This window comes from Elephas maximus, chromosome 4 (assembly GCF_024166365.1).
Source record: "Elephas maximus indicus isolate mEleMax1 chromosome 4, mEleMax1 primary haplotype, whole genome shotgun sequence".
In the NCBI taxonomy this organism is placed as follows: Eukaryota; Metazoa; Chordata; class Mammalia; order Proboscidea; family Elephantidae; genus Elephas; species Elephas maximus.
This window is the reverse complement of record NC_064822.1, coordinates 139,200,699-139,220,172: the sequence shown is the minus strand read 5'-3', so window position 1 is coordinate 139,220,172 and position 19,474 is coordinate 139,200,699. Positions and strand designations below refer to the sequence as shown.

General features: G+C 40.0%; 1 protein-coding gene across 1 annotated transcript in view; it reads left to right on the top strand.

The window, feature by feature from the left end:
* E2F7 (E2F transcription factor 7) overlaps positions 1-19,474 on the top strand; it is a 40,251-nt gene that overhangs the window by 2,629 nt on the left and 18,148 nt on the right. Inside the window, exons 3-7 of the mRNA XM_049883949.1 lie at positions 5,634-5,909; positions 10,687-10,855; positions 15,346-15,636; positions 16,922-17,080; positions 19,016-19,150. Coding sequence (XP_049739906.1) covers positions 5,634-5,909; positions 10,687-10,855; positions 15,346-15,636; positions 16,922-17,080; positions 19,016-19,150 — 1,030 coding nt within the window. The remainder of the gene's footprint in view (positions 1-5,633; positions 5,910-10,686; positions 10,856-15,345; positions 15,637-16,921; positions 17,081-19,015; positions 19,151-19,474) is intronic.

Here is a 19,474-nt window from a genome sequence, read left to right as displayed (position 1 = left end):
AATGCTCAACTGCTAGCCAAAAGGTTGGTAGTTCGAACCTACCCAGAGGCAGCTTGGAATAGAGGCCTGGTGATCTGCTTTTGAGAGATCACAGCCTTGAAAACCCTATGGAGCAGTTCTACTCTGCACACATGGGCTTGCCATGAGTCGGAATTGACTTGACTACAACTAACAGCCCAAACTTACTGTACCAAGTTGTGGGGTTTTAAAGAAGACTCTCCTCTTAAGTTGTTTACAGGGAGTCCCTTTAGGGATGACAAAAATAGAAGATAGATGATTTGGGACATAGATATGAACACTAAGGATTGAGCTTGTGGGAGGGCTTTGTGAAGGAGGTAACACTTAAGCTACAATTGGAGAAATGAATGCTGAGACTTGGACAAGTAGAGAGGAAGGGCACAGGTAAAGAAGTAGAAATAAGCATAGCGTATTTGGGGTTGCTATGAGTCAAAATCAGCTCAAGGGCAATGGGTTTGTTGTTTTTTTTTTTTTATTATTGTTATTATTTGGGGTTAATGCCCAGGCTTAGTGGGCATAGGTTCTCTTTGAAGGTCATTGATCTCTTTTGGGAGTGGTTGAGAAAGAACCTGAGTCCAGTTTGGAATATGTTTGTATCTGTGTGATTTATATGTAAATAAATGTATACAGGAGGTAGCTGGTTGCCTGACTTTGGAATTCAAGAAAAGTCCCAGCCAGATAAAAACTCAGGAATTGTCAAGATACAGGTTGACTTTAAAGCCATGTATGTGAGACTGGGTGAACTATTACACAGAGAGTAAATAGAGGACTGAGTGTGGACTACTATGGTTTGTAAGAGTGGAGGAAGAAGAACCAATGAAAGAGACTGAGAAGGAATATTTAGAGAAGTAGGAAGAGAATCAAGAGAGAAAGAGTCGTATCTCAGAAGCTACGGGCTGAGAGCTTTAAAGAGCAAAAAATAGTCAGCACTTCTAACTGCTGCAGTGAGGCCAACCAAGTAAGTTGCCATTGATTTGGCAACTGAGAGGTAACTTCAGTGCGAGGAGTGCGACAGAACCAGAGAGATGGGTAGGGGAAAGTCTAAGTTTAAATTACTTATTCTAGAAAGTATATTCTGAAAGGGCTTTTAGTTAACAGCTAGAAAGAGACTCTTCCTAAGATGTGGTTTTCGTGATGAGCCTTTGAAAGGATTGGATTTCAATAGTCAAAGCTTGGCCAATGGTATTAAAGAGAAAGATGGTATGAGCAACCTAAGGTGCAGGGCAGGTTTGAAGAAAAGCAAGTGGACTATCTGAGCAAAATGTGGGATATTCCAAGCATAAGTTGAAACTGGAAAAGAGGTTGGCTTAAAATATCGTCAGGGGTCTTAAGGCTAAAGACTGCATACATTATTTGCAATAGCATGACCAAAGCTTTATGCGACAGAAACAGGACTGAAACCCAGATCTTTTAACTACCAAGCCCTTTCTTTGGCAACATACTGCCAATTTATAGTTTTAGCAATTGTATTAGTAGTAATAATAGTAATGAACATTTGTATAGCCCTTCACAGATTACAAACCGCTTTCACATTCATTATCTGATTTGATCCTAACAGCAACTCTGTGGCAGATAAGCCAAGGTACATATGAGAACCTGAGAATCTGGTTCATGGGTTACATTTTCCAGGCTTTCTAATTAAGGAAGTGACTTCTTGGGTGTTACTGGTTAGATATCCTGGCAAGCAGACTCTGAGATGGGGTTTAGAATGTAGGAGGTTTACTATGGAATACTCTTGGGATCAACACCTGTGGAAGGGAAGGATTAGACAGAGGAGTGGAGCCACAATGCAATCTCACTAGAAGTCTCGTTTGACCCACGGAGAGCTTTAGGATGACCATAGAGAGGTTCTGAGTTGAGGCACGTGGGCCAGGCCTTTACATGTCAGTGATACTTCTACTAGCCAATGGGTACAGGCCTTCCAGGAAGAGGACATAACCTTAGGCGAGTCAGCCCTCATCAGCCAAAGCAATTCTGTTGAGGGCTTACTGTTGGCAACTCTTCCAGCAGTTGGAAAAGGAATCATTTGTTCCTGAAGGGGGTCTGGTGCATCACAGTGTCCACTACACAACTGGACAACCTTGTTAGAAAGTCTTGGGAAGAGGTATTTTTGTCCGAATCTTATCGGTAAACTTAGGCCCAGACAGAATGAACAATTTGTCAAATATCAGAAAGATACAGCGCTGAGACAACTAAGTCTCCAAATTCCCTTTCCACTGCCCTATACAGTGTCAGGATAGCAGGATAAACAGACAGGTGGAGCAGGGTGTGACTAGATTGCAGTTGACTTTTTGCCTAACAGAGGCCTCAGAAAAGTAATTTGCTTGGCTTTTTTTCTGCTGCTACTGCAGAGGTGTAATATAATCATTACCTTCTACCACACTACCTAAATCCCTTCCTACTTTAAGTATCACTTACGCAGTAGTGAAAATACCATATCAAAGTGTTGTTGGGTGCTATCAAGTCGATTTCAACTTACAGCAACCCTATTTGATAGAGTAGGACTGCCTCATAGAGTTTTCTTGGTTCTAATCTTTACAGGAACAAATCACCAGGTCTTTTCTCCAGTGGAGCCACTGGGTGGGTTCCAGCCACTGACTTTTCAGTTTAGCAACCCAGTTCTTAACCATTGCACCACCAGGGCTCCTTATCAAAGTATAGGAGGAAATAATCAGTTCTGAATTGCTCCGTAGGTAGGGAAAAATTAGGAGCCAATCTTCCTTGTGAGTCCATATACCATAAAAAAAAAAAAAAACCTAAACCCATTGCTGTCAAGTCAATTCCAACTCATAGCAACCCTGTAGGACAGAGTGGAAATGCCCCATAGGGTTTCCAAGGAGCACCTTATGGATTCGAACTGCTAACCTTTTGGTTAGCAGCCATAGCTCTTAACTACTACGCCACCAGTGTTTCCATATACCATGGAGGAAGGTAAATCTCTATCCACTTTAGCAATCCTGAGCCACACTTTCTACCTGCAGATACCTTTTGGGATAACCAAATAATCAAGGCACGGTGGGGACCCTGGTGGCACTGTGGTTAAGTGCTTGGCTGCCAACCAGCCACTCCACAGAAGAAAAATATGACAGTATGCTTCTATAAAGATGTACAGCCTTAGAAATCCTATGGGGCAGTTCTCCTCTGCCCTGTAGAGTTGCTATGAGTTGGAATTGACTCGATGGCAGTTTTTGTTTTTGTTCTGGGGTTTTTTTTTTTTTGGTATTCTTCAAGCACGTGTAATGAGCAAGATGTTCCAAGTATTGTGAGGAATAAGATGTGGAACTTGCTCTCTTTGACTTCCAGAAGTGCACAGTCCCACTAATGACACAAGACACACAGCCAGGAAGTTAAATAGAAATATGGTATGCTATATATATATATATTTTTTAATATTATATTAGCACTAAGTGCCAGAATGAATGGTAATAAAGAATGGGTACGAAACCCAAACAAGCTGGCTGTCAAGCCTGCATGCATAACTACTCCTCCATGCTGCCTTTCCGTAGATGCTAATGGAGATCAACATGGCCTCCTAGGGACCTTGTGCTAAAAATAATGGTAGCTTCCCAGTTTTCACCCAGCACAAGCTCATTTCTGGATGCAGAATTTGAGAAACTTCTGCTTTTGAGCCAGTTCTTTTATACCAGTGCTTCTTACACTGAGTGAGGTTGTATTGACCTTGGGAAAGTTATTTAACTTCTCTGTGCCTCAGTTTCTTCATCTGTAAAATGGAAAAATAACAGTACCTATCTCAGGGTTGGGTGAGCAGTTAATACACGTAATGTATAAATGGCATGGCACATAGCAAACACTCATTAATAATTTCACTTGAGAGTTCATTTGTAGAAGATTTCATCAGAATTGCACTCTAGTAGATGTTAAAAGATGTAGACAGATGCAGTGCTTTCAGCTGGATGCTTACTGCTATGGAGTGAGAAATCCTCATTCCCACTCCCTGTTATACTAGGACAGAACCTCAGCCATAGCTAACTGGTAGCTTCTGCTAATCTAAGGAATAAAGAGCTGGCATCCTAACACAAACTCCGGTTTCTCCCAAATGATCGTTCACCTCTTCTCCTGCTCTTTTATTGGAAAGCACTTGTTTAAAACCATAAACTGCTGCTCAGCCAAAATCTAAGCGTTCAGTAGCTGTAGTGTGATATGTGTACAGGAAAGGTAAACCTGAAAACCTGTTGACGAGTTAATTCCAACTCATAGTGACCCTATAGGCCCCATAGAGTTTCCACAGAGCACCTGTTAGATTCGAACTGCCGACCTCTTGGCTGGCACCTGTAGCACTTAAGTACTATGCCACCAGCGTTTGCACTGGAAAGGTAGTGACAGATATTTACTTCATCTACTTTCATAATTATATAAGACCCTGATGACTGGAACTGAATTCTACTACAATGAACCACCATCAGGCTGTGAAAACTTAAGAACAGGAAAAAAAAAAAACCCAGTGCCATCGGGATGGAGCATTAAACACTTAGAAACTTCATAGCAATTTGTTACTGCCACTGTAGCATTCAAGTCTATGATCCATGGTCTCTTCTTGTTGAACAGGGTGTAGACGAGGTTGATAGTTGTCAGGCTCAAAAGGTAAGTTGCATGTGGCAGGAGCTGCATACTAGTCATATGCAGTAGAACCACATATTAGTATACGGGAATTTGAAAATAAAACGCCTGGTCCTTCGTTATGGATAGTTTGAGAAACACTGCCCTGGAGATAGCAGACAGCTCCCTAGGTTGATTGGAAATGGAATTATTTCCTTGGATGCTCTTCCATTAACTGGTCCTGTAACTAATTGCTGTATTAGTACTGGTGAGCATTGAACTACAAAAGCATAATTGTTGTTCTCTGGTTAGTGCAAACTTATAAATAGTTCTTAAAAAAATACGGCACACAGAAGCAATGTGGACTCAACCCACATCTGCCCTTATCATCCCCAAGTATAACAAACACCTACCAGTGACATATACACTCATCATTGGCTCACAGAGCTACCTTGAAAGATATATTCAAAGACCGTTATGGATTGAATTGTGCCCTCAAAAAGTTGTTGAAGTCCTAACTCTTATACCTATAAATGACCCTGTTTAGAAATTGTTTCCTTTTGTTATGTTAATGAGGCCATACCAGCATAGGGTAGGTCCGAAACCTAATCCCTTCTAAATATCTTTGATAAAGGGGAGTACAGACACATAGAGACATACACACATGGGGGAGGGGGCCACAGATGTAGCAAAGGAACGCCAAAGACTGCCAGCAGTCACCAGAGAGGCCCACAGAAGGAATCAGCACGGCCAAGAGAACTATGAAAAGGTATCATCTGTCCTTTAAATCCACCCATTTGAGGTATTTTTTGTTACAGCAGTACTAGGTAATAAAAGGACAAAAGGAGTAGTAGATTATATTCGGTCTTTCATTGGAGCCACTCTTAAATTCCAGTGAATTCTTCTAATTTCCATGAGTCCTAGCCTAATTCTTTTTAGCCCTGAACATATGAGCCTGTTTGCATTTTCATGACTTAGATAATGGTGGAAACAAAGTGAACTCTTAGCCAATACCTGTCCTTTCTCGTTCTTGCTAAAAGGTCTCTTTTTTTAAATAGGAAAATATATTTGTTGATCGATCGAGGATGGCTCCGAAGACTCCAATAAAAAATGAACCAATTGATTTATCGAAGCAAAAAATCTTCACTCCAGAAAGAAATCCCATCACTCCGGTTAAGCTCGTGGACCGACAGCAAGTAGAACCATGGACACCCACAGCTAACTTGAAGATGCTCATTAGCGCAGCCAGCCCTGACATAAGGGACCGGGAGAAGAAAAAGGGACTGTTCAGACCCATCGAAAACAAGGATGATGCGTTTACAGACTCTCTACAGGTAAACGGGTTGTGTTCCTAAGGACTTTTAGTGAATTTTTTTTTTTTTTTTTAGTTGATTGTTAAAAAGTCACTGAATTCTCAAAGAATTTTTCGGTTACTACTGAGCCAAAAACAGTAGTAAACTTAATGTCTTTTTTGATTTATAGCTGAAATGGAATACGCATTCTGTATCTCATTTTTCATCTGAATACTTTCTTCTGTTATTCCGTTGACCAGTACACATTTTAAAATAACCTTTTTTTATGTAACAGTATTTAATAATTTTGATTTAATGAAGGAATTTTGGGTTTTTTTTATGATACAGTGAATTTTCACTTTGGTCCAATTTTAAAGGTAATAGAATCTAAATACTTTTGACTTGGGAAATTTCATTCTTGTATATTTTCTGTTTTGGCTTGGGGCTTTATTAAAGTAAAGCCATATTTAAATTACCTGTCCTGTGGGGGAACCAGAGCTATTGAATAAGTATCTTATGTTTACTTTTCAGTTTTCACTCTCCCATCAAACTTTTCACCAGACTTGCTAACACATAATAAAAGTTACTCATAGATCTGAGTCTTATCTTTGCCAGTTTTCCTCCTTTTCGTGGATTTTGGGGGGGGAGGGGGGATTGTAAAAATTGCCAAAATGAAGAAATTGGGAGAGGAGAAAACAACTTAATCCATCTCTGAATTACAATTGAATTAATATAGCAAAATGAATTTAATCTGCTCACACTTAATTGCGGAGATAGAGCTTAAAAGATTTCTTCATGTGACTAAATACAAATCATACAATTTTAAGAATAGTTCTTACGTGCTTAAAGCCAGAAAGAAATTCACAATTCTCCTCTTAAGTCCAGGCTATTCTTTTGTTTCCGTTTCCATTTTGTATTTGATGTGGAAAGTGCATAAGACTTGGTTTCAGAGGCCTTGAGTTCAAATCATTAGCTGAGTGGCTAGCAGAAGATCACTCAATGTCTTTATACCTTAATTTCCTCATCTGTACAATGGGATCATAATATTTGCCCTGATTATATTACGGTTGTAAGAATTGAATGAAAATAGATGTGCTTTTTACTATGAGAGGCATATAAATATTAGTTGTTTTTTTATTTTCTTCACAAAAAGTAGCAAAGTTAAAATCACCCAATGAGTGACCTCTTTCATGAGGTAATGTTATTCATCTGTTTCTTTGGTAGAACTAGTTGATTCATTCGCTCCTAAAACAATTAAGTTTTGGTTTTTATCCAAGCTTTGTAAGGGAATTTTCAACCTTCCAGTTATCTAAAAATGTAAATACCCCAAATTTTGACCTTAAAAAAAAGCCTTTTATTTTAATTTGTTTTTTATTACATTTGTATTGAATATTTGATAATATACACTTGTCATAAATGTAATATCTTTATACCCACAAATCCATGTCCCAGCTCAAAAACAAGCAGAATACTATTAATCAACACCTGCTTCCCCCACAGAAACCTCTATCTTGAGTTCGTATTTATCATTTCCTTGCTGTTTTTAAATCACTCTGTCACATACATGTGTATGCTCATGTAATATGTTGATTAGGTTTTTGTTTTGTATTGTTTGGGTTTTAAGCTTATAAAATTGAAATGATGCAGCATGTTGTTATCTGGCAGTTGCTCTTTTCCATCAACATCCAACCTTAAGGTTCGTCCATGTTTTTGCATGTGGCTAGCTGTAGTTCTTTCATTTTCACTGCTGTATGATACTTCATTGCACAATTTATCTGTTCTCATGTTTATAGTCATGTGGGTTGTTTCTAGTTTGGGACTAGTATGAACTATTAAAAAAAATGTTGCCACTGAGTTGATTCCGGCTCATAGCAACCCTATAGGACAGAGTAGTACTGCCCCCATAGGGTTTCCAAGGAGCAGCTGGTAGATTTGAACTGTTGACTTTTTGGTTAGTAGCCAAATGCTTAACCACTGTGCCACCAGGGCTCTAGTATGAGCTATGCTGCTCTAATATCCTTGTATGTGACTTCTGGTGTACATACATATACAAGTTTCTCTAGGGCAGCAGTTTTCAACAAGTGGCGTCCGGACCTCAGAGTCCCTGAGACTCTTTCAGGTGATCAGCAAGGTCAAAGTTATTTTCATAATAATTCTAAGGCATTTGCCTTTTGAATTCTTTCTCTCACAAGTGTACACTGGAGTATCCTGGTGATAACATGTAGATATTACAACAGATTGAATGCAGAAGCAAACATGAGAATCCAGTTTGCTTATATTAAGCCAGATACTGAAGAGATATGAAAAGTGTATAACATAGTGCCACTTTTCTCACTAAACATTTTTGTCTTAGAAAATGTAGTTATTTCTCATTAAAAATATGGCATTTGTGTTATTTTAAAATATTTTTAAATATGATTAAGTGTTTTAAAGTGTCTCCATTTTACTTGCTAATGTGGTAAATACTGATCGATAAAATCCACATAAACAAAAAGCTTTTTAAGGTCTTCTGTAATTTTTAAGAATATAAAGGAGTCCTGAGACCAAAAAGTTTGAGAACTGCTATCCTACGGTATACACGTAGTGGTGGGATTGCTAGGCCGTTGAATATGCAAAAATACCAGATGGTTTTCTAAAGTGCTGTTTGCTTTCACCAGCGATGTATAAACATTTATTGATCCACATCATCTCTGACACTTGAAATTGTCAAATTTATTAATTTCTGCCAATCTAGTGGGTATATAATTGTATCTTATTGTGGTATTCATTTGCATTCTGTGATCACTCATGAGGTTAAACATCTTTCCTCATGTTTACTGACCACTATGTTTCCTCGTTTGTGAAATGCCTGTTCATGTTTTTTGCTGATTTTTTATTGGGTGGTTTTTCTTTTTCTGATTGATTTGTAGGAGTTTCTTACATGTTCTTGATACTAAACTTTTATCAATTATGTGTATTACATACATATTCTTTCAGTTTGGTGTTTGTCTTATCATTTGATATTATTTTTTGGTAAACAAAAGTTCTTAATTTTAACAGAGTCCAGTTTATCTTTCTTCTAAGGTTGCCGCTTTTTATGTCTGTTTAAAGAAGCCCTTCCCTATTCCAAGGTTAGAAAAATATTTTCCTATATTTTCTTCATGTAAAAATTGATTTATAAGTTTAAAACTTTATTTGAAATTGATTTTTTTGTATCATGTGAGTCAAGGATATAATTTTTTTTTTTCTATGTGGCTAATCAGTTCTCCCAATAACATTTATTCCGTAGTTCTTTCTCTTCTCCCTAGTTAGCAGTACTACCACTGTCATGTGTCAGTTTCATTTATGTATGGGTCTGTTTCTGGACTTTTTTCTGTTCCGTTGGTCAATTTACCCATCCCTACAGCAATACCATAGTATAATAACTCTAATATAAGGTAAAACAATTTTTTTTGCCTTTTTTTTTTTTTCCAGAAGGGTCTTCGCTATTCTTGGCCCTTGTTCTTCCATATACACTTTAGATGAAATTTGAATTGGTGTTGCATTGAATCTATTAGATTAATTTGAGATTAACTGGCATCTTTACGGTACTGAGTCTTCCTATCCATGAAGATAGTCTATTCTCCATCATTTAGATCTAAGCTTTAGTACTTTATGCAAATAGATTTTTTGGTCGATTCCTAAGAACCTTATCATTTTTGTTACCATCGTAAATGATGTCTTTCTCTTAATTTATTTTCTGTTTTGGTTATATAGGAATGCAGCTGATTTATATACTGATCTTGTACTCAGCTACCTTGCTGAACTCTTATTATTGCTAATAATTTGTCTGAGTTTCTTTTGTGTTTTTATGTAAACAATCTTCTCTCCTGAAAAATGAAAGTTTTCTTTATTCCTTTCCTATTCCTGTGCCTCAATTTCTTTTTCTCATCTTCATGCATTTGTCTTCTTCATCCAGTGTGGTGTAGAAGAGGCAGTGTGATAATGAGCATCCTTACCATTTTCCTAATTAGAAAATTCTCCCAAGGTTTTCCCATTAAGACAGATGTTTGCCGTTAAGTTTTCCTGAGTATACTTTTTTAAGTTAAATAAGTTCTCCTATTTAGAAAACTATCCTTTTAGTTTTCTAAGGGATTTTTGGAAATCATGAGTACTAAATTTATTAAATGCTTTTTCTGAATCTGTTGAGAGTATCATATCATTTTTTCCTTGAATTATGTTCATTAAAAAGACTTTTGGTTTCTTGGGGCTTGAATTGAGTTCTTTCACATGTGGGTTGATGAGACAAAGGCACTGGTCTGGTGAGCTTACAATAAGGAAGAGTAAGATTTAGCTGCCCTATTCAGTTTCATTTACCCTTGGTCAGTTGTAAAAAATAAACCAAAGCAGTTTGGTGATATAGTGCAGGCCAGTGCACCGCAGACTTTCACCTCAATGGGACTCACCCAGGATCTAGGAAAAGACGTATTCTGATGCAGCAGGTCTGGGGTGAGGCCTGAGGTTCTGCATCTCTAACACGCTCCTGGTGAATGCTGATTCTACGGGTCCAATAACGACACTGTTAACAAGGGTTTAACAGCCTGTAAATGACTGGATTTTTTATTTTCTAAGCCTTTAATCAATAGGCTCAGCCTCAAATTGCAAAGGAGAAAACATTTAATCTGGAGAGGAAAATACGTAAAACGTTATGAAAATTAGATTAGAAAATGTTATTTGAACCAGAATCAAAGATAGTATAGATTGGATGTCCCCCCCAACAGGCCAGTACTCACCATTAAAATTTCTCTCTTAGGATATTAACTGTTACATCTCCCTTCTTCCTTCTATCTGCCCTCTGTAGCTTGATGATGTTGGGGACAGTGCTGTGGACGAATTTGAAAAGCAAAGGCCAAGCAGAAAACAGAAAAGTTTAGGACTCCTGTGCCAGAAGTTTCTAGCTCGCTACCCAAGTTATCCCTTGTCAACTGAGAAAACTACTATCTCCCTAGATGAAGTTGCTGTCAGTCTTGGTATGTATGATCAGCTTACCTGGAGCCCTGTCTCCAGTTACAGTGGGAAACTGATTTCCTTGGGGAGGCTGAAGGCCTTAGGTCGTAGCACCTTTTTTTGAGGCAAAGAGTGGGCCCTCCAAAAGGGTGAAGACAGAGGAGCAGGTAGAGCTTCCTCTGCAACAGATTTCTCTTCATTGTGTGTGGAATTCCAGGTACCCTTCTAGGCCAAAGTGTTAAAAAAAAAAAAATTTTTTTTGGATTTTATTATCTTAAAAATACTTTTATAACAGACCCAAAACAGACACATTATAAATTCATATTCTTGTTTTAATTTTATCTTACCTCAGACATACTAAAAAATGATTTAGAAATATCCTATTTATTTGTAATAATCTTCTAGGAGTTCAGAGCTGGTTTTATTTATAAAGCAAGATTTGAGAGCAAGAGCATTACGTTTGAAGCCTTGTATCATACCATTGGCAGCAAGCCTGCCAAAGTAGGGAAAAAACACATCTAGATGTAACTGAGATAGTTAAACCTTATAACAAAGAGGGATACATGTGCTCACATGGCATGCGTATGTATAATGTGGGACAGTGTGTGGCTATAAATATGTATACAGCTGCTTCAGAATAGAGACCCCTAGTGGGCATGGATTGCATTTGGTTTCAGGATGAACACACTGTTGACAATAAGCTGAAATCACAATGGTTTAAAGGTGACTTTGGGTGTGTACTAAAAAATAAGGGGTTTTACATACAGAACCAAAAAGAAAAACCAAACCAAAACCTGTTGTCATCAAGTCAATTCTGTCTTATAGAGACCCTATAGGACAGAGTAGAACTGCCCCATAGGGTTTCCAAGGATGTAAATCTTTATGGAGGCAGACTCCCACATCTTTCTCTCACGGAGTGGCTGGTGAATTTGAACCACGGACCTTTTGGTTAGCAGCCAAGTACTTAACCGCTGTGCCACCAGGGCCCCTAGAAGTAAAAAGTCCCTGAAGAAGTCAGCTAAATAGGTTTTGTGCTAGATTATATTTTTCATTTATGTATTATTTCTGTTTCTTCCCATAGTCCAGAGAGTATACAGCAGTAGATAATTGTCAATCTGAATTATTCAAGCTGATGGCTAAAAAGATTTTAGTTTTCAGAAGCTGAGATGAGGAGGCAGTGGGTTGTGATGAGAAGATTGTGGGCTGAGCTTTGGGCTGGGTTTGAAGCTCAGCTCCCTAGTTTATGGGCTGTGAGAGCTTGAAAAGGTTAGCCTTTTCTCATCTATGAGATACGGACTGTAGCACCAGCCTTGCAGAGACATAGCAAGAGTTGGAGAGAATATCAGTAAAGTGCCTAACTCATTGCCTCGCATGAGGAATTCTTATTCTGTGGAACAGTTTCTACTCAACTCGTATGAGATAAATCCCACCCTTGCCCTTCCAAAGCTACCCTGTTAACCTCTATAACCAGGAAGGGAAACTAGGGTGCTGGATTTGGGGAGCGATTTTGGAATCCAGAAGTAGAATACAGTATTCTAAGCCCAGGGCCAATGAAACAAGTGGGGGATGTGAGCCAGTTAAAGAACAGGGTCCTGAAACTGGTCTTACAGTGAATATTGTTGTCATTGTGTGCTGTCAAGTCGATTCCAACTCACAGTGACCCTGTAGGACAGAGTAAAACTGCCCCATAGGCTTTCTTAGGCTGTAAAACTTTACCAGAGCAGATCGCCAGGTCTTTTCTCCTGCAGAGCAGCTGGTGGGTTCAAACTGCCGACCTTTCGGTTAGTAGCCAAGCACATAACCATTGTGCTTCCAAGGCTCCTTTACAATGGATGAGGGTAAAACGATAGATCATCCAGTGCCTTCTCAATGGGGTTCTGTCTTCTCAATGGGGTTCATGAAGCCAACTTCCTCCACATACGCAACTTCCATCAACAGGCCTTACACTGAGGTCAATGCAGAAGGCAAACAATGACGGTTGGAAGGCTATATTACAGGTCCAGGGAGGACAGAAAAGTGGAACACTACTATGGGTTGCAGAGGATACTGCCAATCCCCATGTCATGGCTGCCAGGAGCATAACTCCAAAAGTTTTTACAGCAGCTTCCTGTTGCCTCTTAATCACCCAGACCTGCCAAACACACGTGCCATCTGATGGCAGGGTCTCTTCCTGGAAGCTATTTCAGAGGTATCCCTCTTGGAGTTAAACCTAAATTCACTGCTACATCTCAGGTTACAAGGTGTAAGATCATATTTTAACCAAGGATGTGCAGAGCATTGGGACTGCATTGTTTCCTGGATTCTGATGCCATGGAAGTTTGAAATTGACGTTATAGGGGAGAAGTTAAAGAACAGTATGACTTTGGCAAATGGAAAATAACAGCCTAGGAAACTGTTTTATTGGGCTGAGAGAGCTTCTTGATAAGCTCCACCAGAGACTATGGGAAGCATGGTAACAACTGGTAAATCCTTGGTGGCGTAACTAATGCCATGACTAGGATTAATAGGATTGCCTTGGTACAAAAGAAAAAGATGGCTGAATGCTAGAGAAAACCTTCCTGATAGGAAGTCCCCAGAGGAACTTAGAGGTCTTGAGACCTGTGAAATGGGACTTTCTAGTGCACCAGCCAGCAGACAGTTAAAATCAGTCCGGAGGGAAAAGGCAAATGACTAAGCAGGCAAGCGGCTGCCACATTTGCCTTTGCCAACCCACCTTCTAAACAGTCATTCGGCATATTAAGCAGCACCTTACTCTCCAAGTGGTCAGAGAATCTTTAATTTCCTTCTCAGGATGTTTACCCACTAGATGGAGACTTAACAGCTCCTAGCTCTATCAAATACATAATAACAAAATAGGTAGACATGTGGCTGGCCCTGGGGTGTCTCGGTTGCATTCACATGATATTTCTAATGGGAAGGTTTATAGACTGTTACACTCTAAACAAGATAGGTTAATATTTGAAGACAGACAAGAAGTAAGCAGTTCTGGACAAGGGCTGCTGACTGCTCCTGCCAGCACCTTCCAGGAGGCATCTGGCACCAGAGTCTGCACTTCCGAGGGTGAAGAGCCCTCAAGGTCATGAGGCGAAGTGTCCCAATTGACTGTGAATACCTTTTCATGCGTGTGATAGGACTTTCTCTCAGCTCCAAAGTTTTCATTGTCATTTGGTCCATTTCTCATGTTAAATCTTTGAAGGTCCAAAAGCTACATTCATTGAGTCTGCCCTGATTATGTTACAGCTCCTGGCAAGTGAGCCAAAAGAAGAGCATTTTTGTAGCTGGGCTGATTTTCTGAGAGATGCCTGGAGGCTTTTGTTATGGATATTTAGATGAGAGCAGAGGAGGCCTGTGGACACCAAAGCCTAAGGGCCTATTGTGCAACAAAATGAGCCACAGATGTGAGATTTTAAAAATCTGTTTCTTCTGTGCCTTCTTAAGCTAGAAGGGATTGCAGGTATCTTCAATGCCAAGCAAAAATATTTACAATGTAATGTACAATAGTATACCCAGTGCTAGTACAATAGTATAGGTGTAGATAAAATTAACAGCCATTGGGCACCCTTTACATCTATTATCATGTTTAGTCCTCATCCTTTTATGAGAAAAATATGAAGGCACAGGAATGGGAAAATAACCTGCCCAGGCCCACCCCACTGATGGTCCCCACATTTAACCACTGTATTGTTGGTAAACTTGATGTTAGCTCATAATTCTAGCTGTATAAGGGTGTTGGGAAAATGGGTAAGAACTTGATGAACTTCATAGTCAGCCTGTATGAGTCTGTGCTTCGCTTCAGGCTGTCTGGCAGGATATGGTGAACAGGAGCACAGAGAGAGTTGTCGGTAGCCACGATGAGTGAAGGAGACCCCTGTGTAGCTCCAGCCCTGCTTATGGCTTCCTCCAGCAACCTGAGAAGGGTGCCCATGCTCTTGATTCCTGAGTTTCTAGCTCAAAATAGGAAACAAAATATTTACCATCCTCTTTTCCTTACTGGGCCACTCAGAGTTAACAAGGTAGTTTTTTTCACATCCCTCAAACTCCAAGAAATGATATCGTCCAATAATGAGGTATTAGTTTATTGGACACAGTTTATTGTAGAGTCTGCATAACAAGGAATACAAATCAAAGTCAACTATCCAGCATTCATGAAGCATCCGTTAGGAACACTATTACATGTATTGGTCAGTGCCATCGATTTTGATTTACTGAAATGTTTATGTGGTTTGCCTAACAAGTCTAAAGAAACATTGCTATGCTGTTTATGAAACATAGGTGGAACTATCATCCATTTTTTAGATGGATGTTTTATCCTATATCTTACTGAGTTTTGGATCCCAAGAAGAAGAAAAAATAATTTTTGTTGCTTGCATCCTTACAGGTCAACTTAGCTGAATATCCACACTTGCTGGGCATTGCACTGGATGTCATATAAAGTAGTTTCCAGGCTCTGAAGGAATGTATACTCAAAAATGTTCATCTGCATGATGTCTGTTGGCTTGTGTTTTTCAAACAGGCGTTGAAAGGAGACGCATCTATGACATTGTAAATGTCCTGGAGTCACTGCAGCTGGTCAGCCGGGTGGCCAAAAATCAGTACGGCTGGCATGGACGGCACAGCCTGCCAAAAACCCTGAGGAACCTCCAGAGACTAGGAGAGGAGCAAAAATATGAAGAGCAGATGGCATACCTCCAACAGAAGGAGCTAGACTTGATGGATTATAAATTTGGAGAACGGAAAAAAGATGGCTATCCAGATTCCCAAGACCAACAGTTATTGGATTTCTCTGAACCTGACTATCCCTCTTGTGAGTCCATTATAACCACATGAGTAATGGCAGAGAGTCGGTCTTATCTGAAGAGATCACTGCTAAGATGGGAATTGCCAGATTGACAACCCTGGAGGGAGGTGCCCTCTTATTCACTCTCCTGGAGAAAGGGAGACAGATGGCTCCCCAACTGGGCTGCCCAGTCAACCTCACTTAAAGCCTGTCTAGTGGCAGTTCACTTGATATTTGGTGTTTTTGGACCATAGATCACTAACAGTACTCCTGTTTTAGATTGACAGCCACATGCTGTTTTCTTTTTGTGAGCCTCCGAGTAAAAAATACCTTGAAAGTAATCCTTCAAAAAATGCCATTTAAAAAAAAATTATATTTTGGAGTAGATTACTTAAAACATTTTACCAAAAAAATGTTGATATAGAGAGACAATCCCTGCTTTCATTTGATGCAGAAATTCTGGGGGCTTGTATCTGCGTTGCCCCTCCTCTCCATCAGCTCATGTTTATCAGGGCTTCCTCCTCTTGTTTCATCTATTGATTGTATCATTGTTAACCTTCCTCGCTGTTGCTAAGATGATACAGTGCAAGTGTCACTCACCTTTCACTTGCAAATACTGGAAAAGGAAAGAATGGTGGGCCTGGTTTTCATTAGATCCACTGCCTCATGCCTTTTCGTTCCACGCCAAGAGCCAATACTTATCCTAATAACCAAAGGAGGCAGCCATCTGTCAGGGATGGTTTGCCTGCTATCCCCATCTAATCAGTATCTCCTTTTTTACTTATAATTTACCTATTCACCTACTTTGGAAGAGAATTGGAGGAGGTGGACACGTAGTATGTAGGGAATATCCTAGAGACAGTGAAGTAAAAATGGAGTCCTTGCCTTTGAGGGAAGAGTTGACATTCTGAAAGCAATTCCTGGTCCCTGCCCTATCCTTTCATTCTTCTGCATTCATCTTTTCAAAAAGTCACTTCAAGAAGACTGCATCATGGATTCTATTATATGAAGTATGAGTATAAAGCATTAACAAAAAAATATATATATATATATTTTTTTTTTTTTACAGAAATTTAAAATATGCACTTCAGAGTTTCTGCCTACTGCAGAGTAGTTTTATGAGCCACGAGAAAATGAGTCTTATTTCTTTATGGGCCAACTTTTTGTGATGTGTCCAAATAGGCTCCTGCCTATAACAAGGATGGTCTTTCCATCTGCTGGTTTCAAAACTAAATATTTCAAGCTAATTCTAAGTATATTGTTCATGGTGGTAAATTGTATGTTTTGATGCTTTCCTTTATTCCCTTTGTAGCATCTGCAAATAGTAGAAAAGACAAATCTTTGAGGATTATGAGCCAGAAGTTTGTCATGCTGTTCCTCGTATCCAAAACCAAGATTGTTACTCTTGATGTGGCTGCCAAAATACTGATAGAAGAAAGCCAAGATACTCCGGATCATAGTAAATTTAAAAGTAAGAATCCACCTCCGTCCCTTTATCAGCACCGAAAGGGTGGGATTTCATGTGTAGATATTTTCTGCTTGAGATTTTTTTTCCCTTTTTTGTGAAATGCACTTCTTCCTGCATTCATAAAGCTTGTTGGTGTTGTGCTGTTGTTAGTTGCCATCAAGTCGACTCTGACTTATGGCGACTATGTACAACAGAATAAAATGTTGCCCGGTCTTGCATCATCCTCACGATCACCAGCATGTGTGAGTCCCTTGTTGCATTGTTGTGGCTACTGTGTCAGTCCATCTTACCACGGGTCCTGTGACCCTCTTCTTCACCAAACATGACGTCTTCGTCTAGCGATTAATCCTCCCCAGTGATGTCTCCAAAGTCAGACAGTGTTCTGTTGTGATTCATAAGGTTTTCATTGGGTGATTTTTGGAAATAAATCACCAGGCCTTTCTTTAGTCTGTCTTAGCCTGGAAGCTCCACTGAAACCTGTTCACTCTGGGTAACCCTGCTGATATTTGAAATATTGGTGGCCTAGCTTCCAGATCCTAGCAACTAGCAACACACAAGCCACCATAGTATGACAAAATGACAGGTGGTGAGTGGTGTGGGAAAGCTAAGTTAATCACATGCTAAATTCCCATTAAAGTTTGTCAAATGCTTCTCCCTGAGCAGTTATGGTCGATGGTGAGAAAAACGCCTTCACCACAAACACTAATCAGGAAGGATATGACCTACTTTGCATTTCCCATTAGTATCACTGTATCCAAGAAGGAGTGTCTGAGTTTTCTTTTCCCTTTTTTCTCCACCCCTTGCATACTCTTCTGAAGGGTGGAGATGAAAGTAGTCTACAGGTAAGAACAGGGTATGGTAGGGAGGCGGGACATAGCTCCTAGACAACGGAGAGACTTTCCGAGTACCACACTTAATGCACCCGCTTTTCTGTCAGAGCACAGATACTAAGCCAAATGCCTCCCATTTCTGGTAGCCCTTTCAAACCCTGGGAAGCCATGAGCTCAACATTCTCTAGCTTTTTCTTTTTCCCGCTGAAAGTCCAGCCACCTTGTGGGGGAAATGGCTAGAAAAAATTTGGCCCTATCAGGACTGGGAAGAATGCTGCATCTAGGGTGACTGCTCAGTGTTTCTGAACGATAATCAAAGCCTCTTTGCTTGATCTTAGCCCTGAAATCAAGGAGGTTTCCTTCCTGTAAATTGATTTCTTCACTAGGAAATATTTTATGGTCATAGTCCTCCCTTTCTGTGTGCTAGCCCCTTGAGTATATGCATTTTCAAGCATCTTGCCCAAAGCCTCTGAAGACTCAGGAATGCTCCCCACCTCTGTTTCCATCACCTCCCCCTCCCCATCCACTCCCCACCCCCCACCCCCCCCCCCCCACCACACTGTGGCTGACTTGCTAGAATCCAGGATTTCAGGTGTGGAGCTGCCTGTCTTGCAGTTACACCTGGCGACCTTGAGTCCTAGCCATCCTTCGTGACCAGCAGTGCAGCCTCTTCAGGAAGCTCTGGGGGAATCCCTGTCATTTTCACAGGCGGCTAATGCCATGACTTCCTGCTGGGAAAAAACTCAGCCAGCTTCTGACATGCCACATATCAGAATTACATTTACTAAGACTTTAATTACAGCCCATTTCCTTTGCTTAGTGTCTTTGCAATTCCATTGCGCCCTGCATGTCAGCAGGTACCTCTTATGAGAGGTGTGAAGTTGTGGAAATGGAAGGACACACTGACCTTCCCTTAATATCTGTCTTCAAATAAATCAGGTACATAAATCCTGTGCAATTTAATGACTAAGCCATTGGTCTCTTCATCTCACCTCATTGCTTTCTGCTTGACATTTATATGGTGGCCTAGAAGAGTTACCTATCACATAAACTCAAATATACTGGTGCCAGGAACGGTATAACCATAATTGTGCTTTATATCTTCAAGCAAAGGTACGACGCCTCTATGACATAGCCAATGTTCTGACCAGCTTGGCTCTGATAAAGAAAGTGCATGTAACAGAAGAACGAGGCCGTAAACCAGCCTTCAAATGGATCGGGCCTGTGGACTTCAGCACCAATGGTAAGGCAGCGTGCTTGAGACCTGTTTATTTAGGATTCCAAATTCCTTTTTCAGGTTATACATATAGTGCACTGTGACATAGATTTTTTTTTTTTTCCTTCATTTCCCGTGTTTTTGTTAGTTGTCATCAGCCCCCAGCTCACGGTGACCCCATACACAATGGGATCAGACCATTATGATCCATAAGGTTTTCACTGGCTGATTTTTTGGAAGTAGATTACCAGGTCTTTCTTTTTAGTCTTCATCTGGAAACTCCGCTGAAACCTGTTCAGCATAACAGCAACATGCAAGCCTTTACTGGCAGGGGGTAGCTGCTCATGAGGT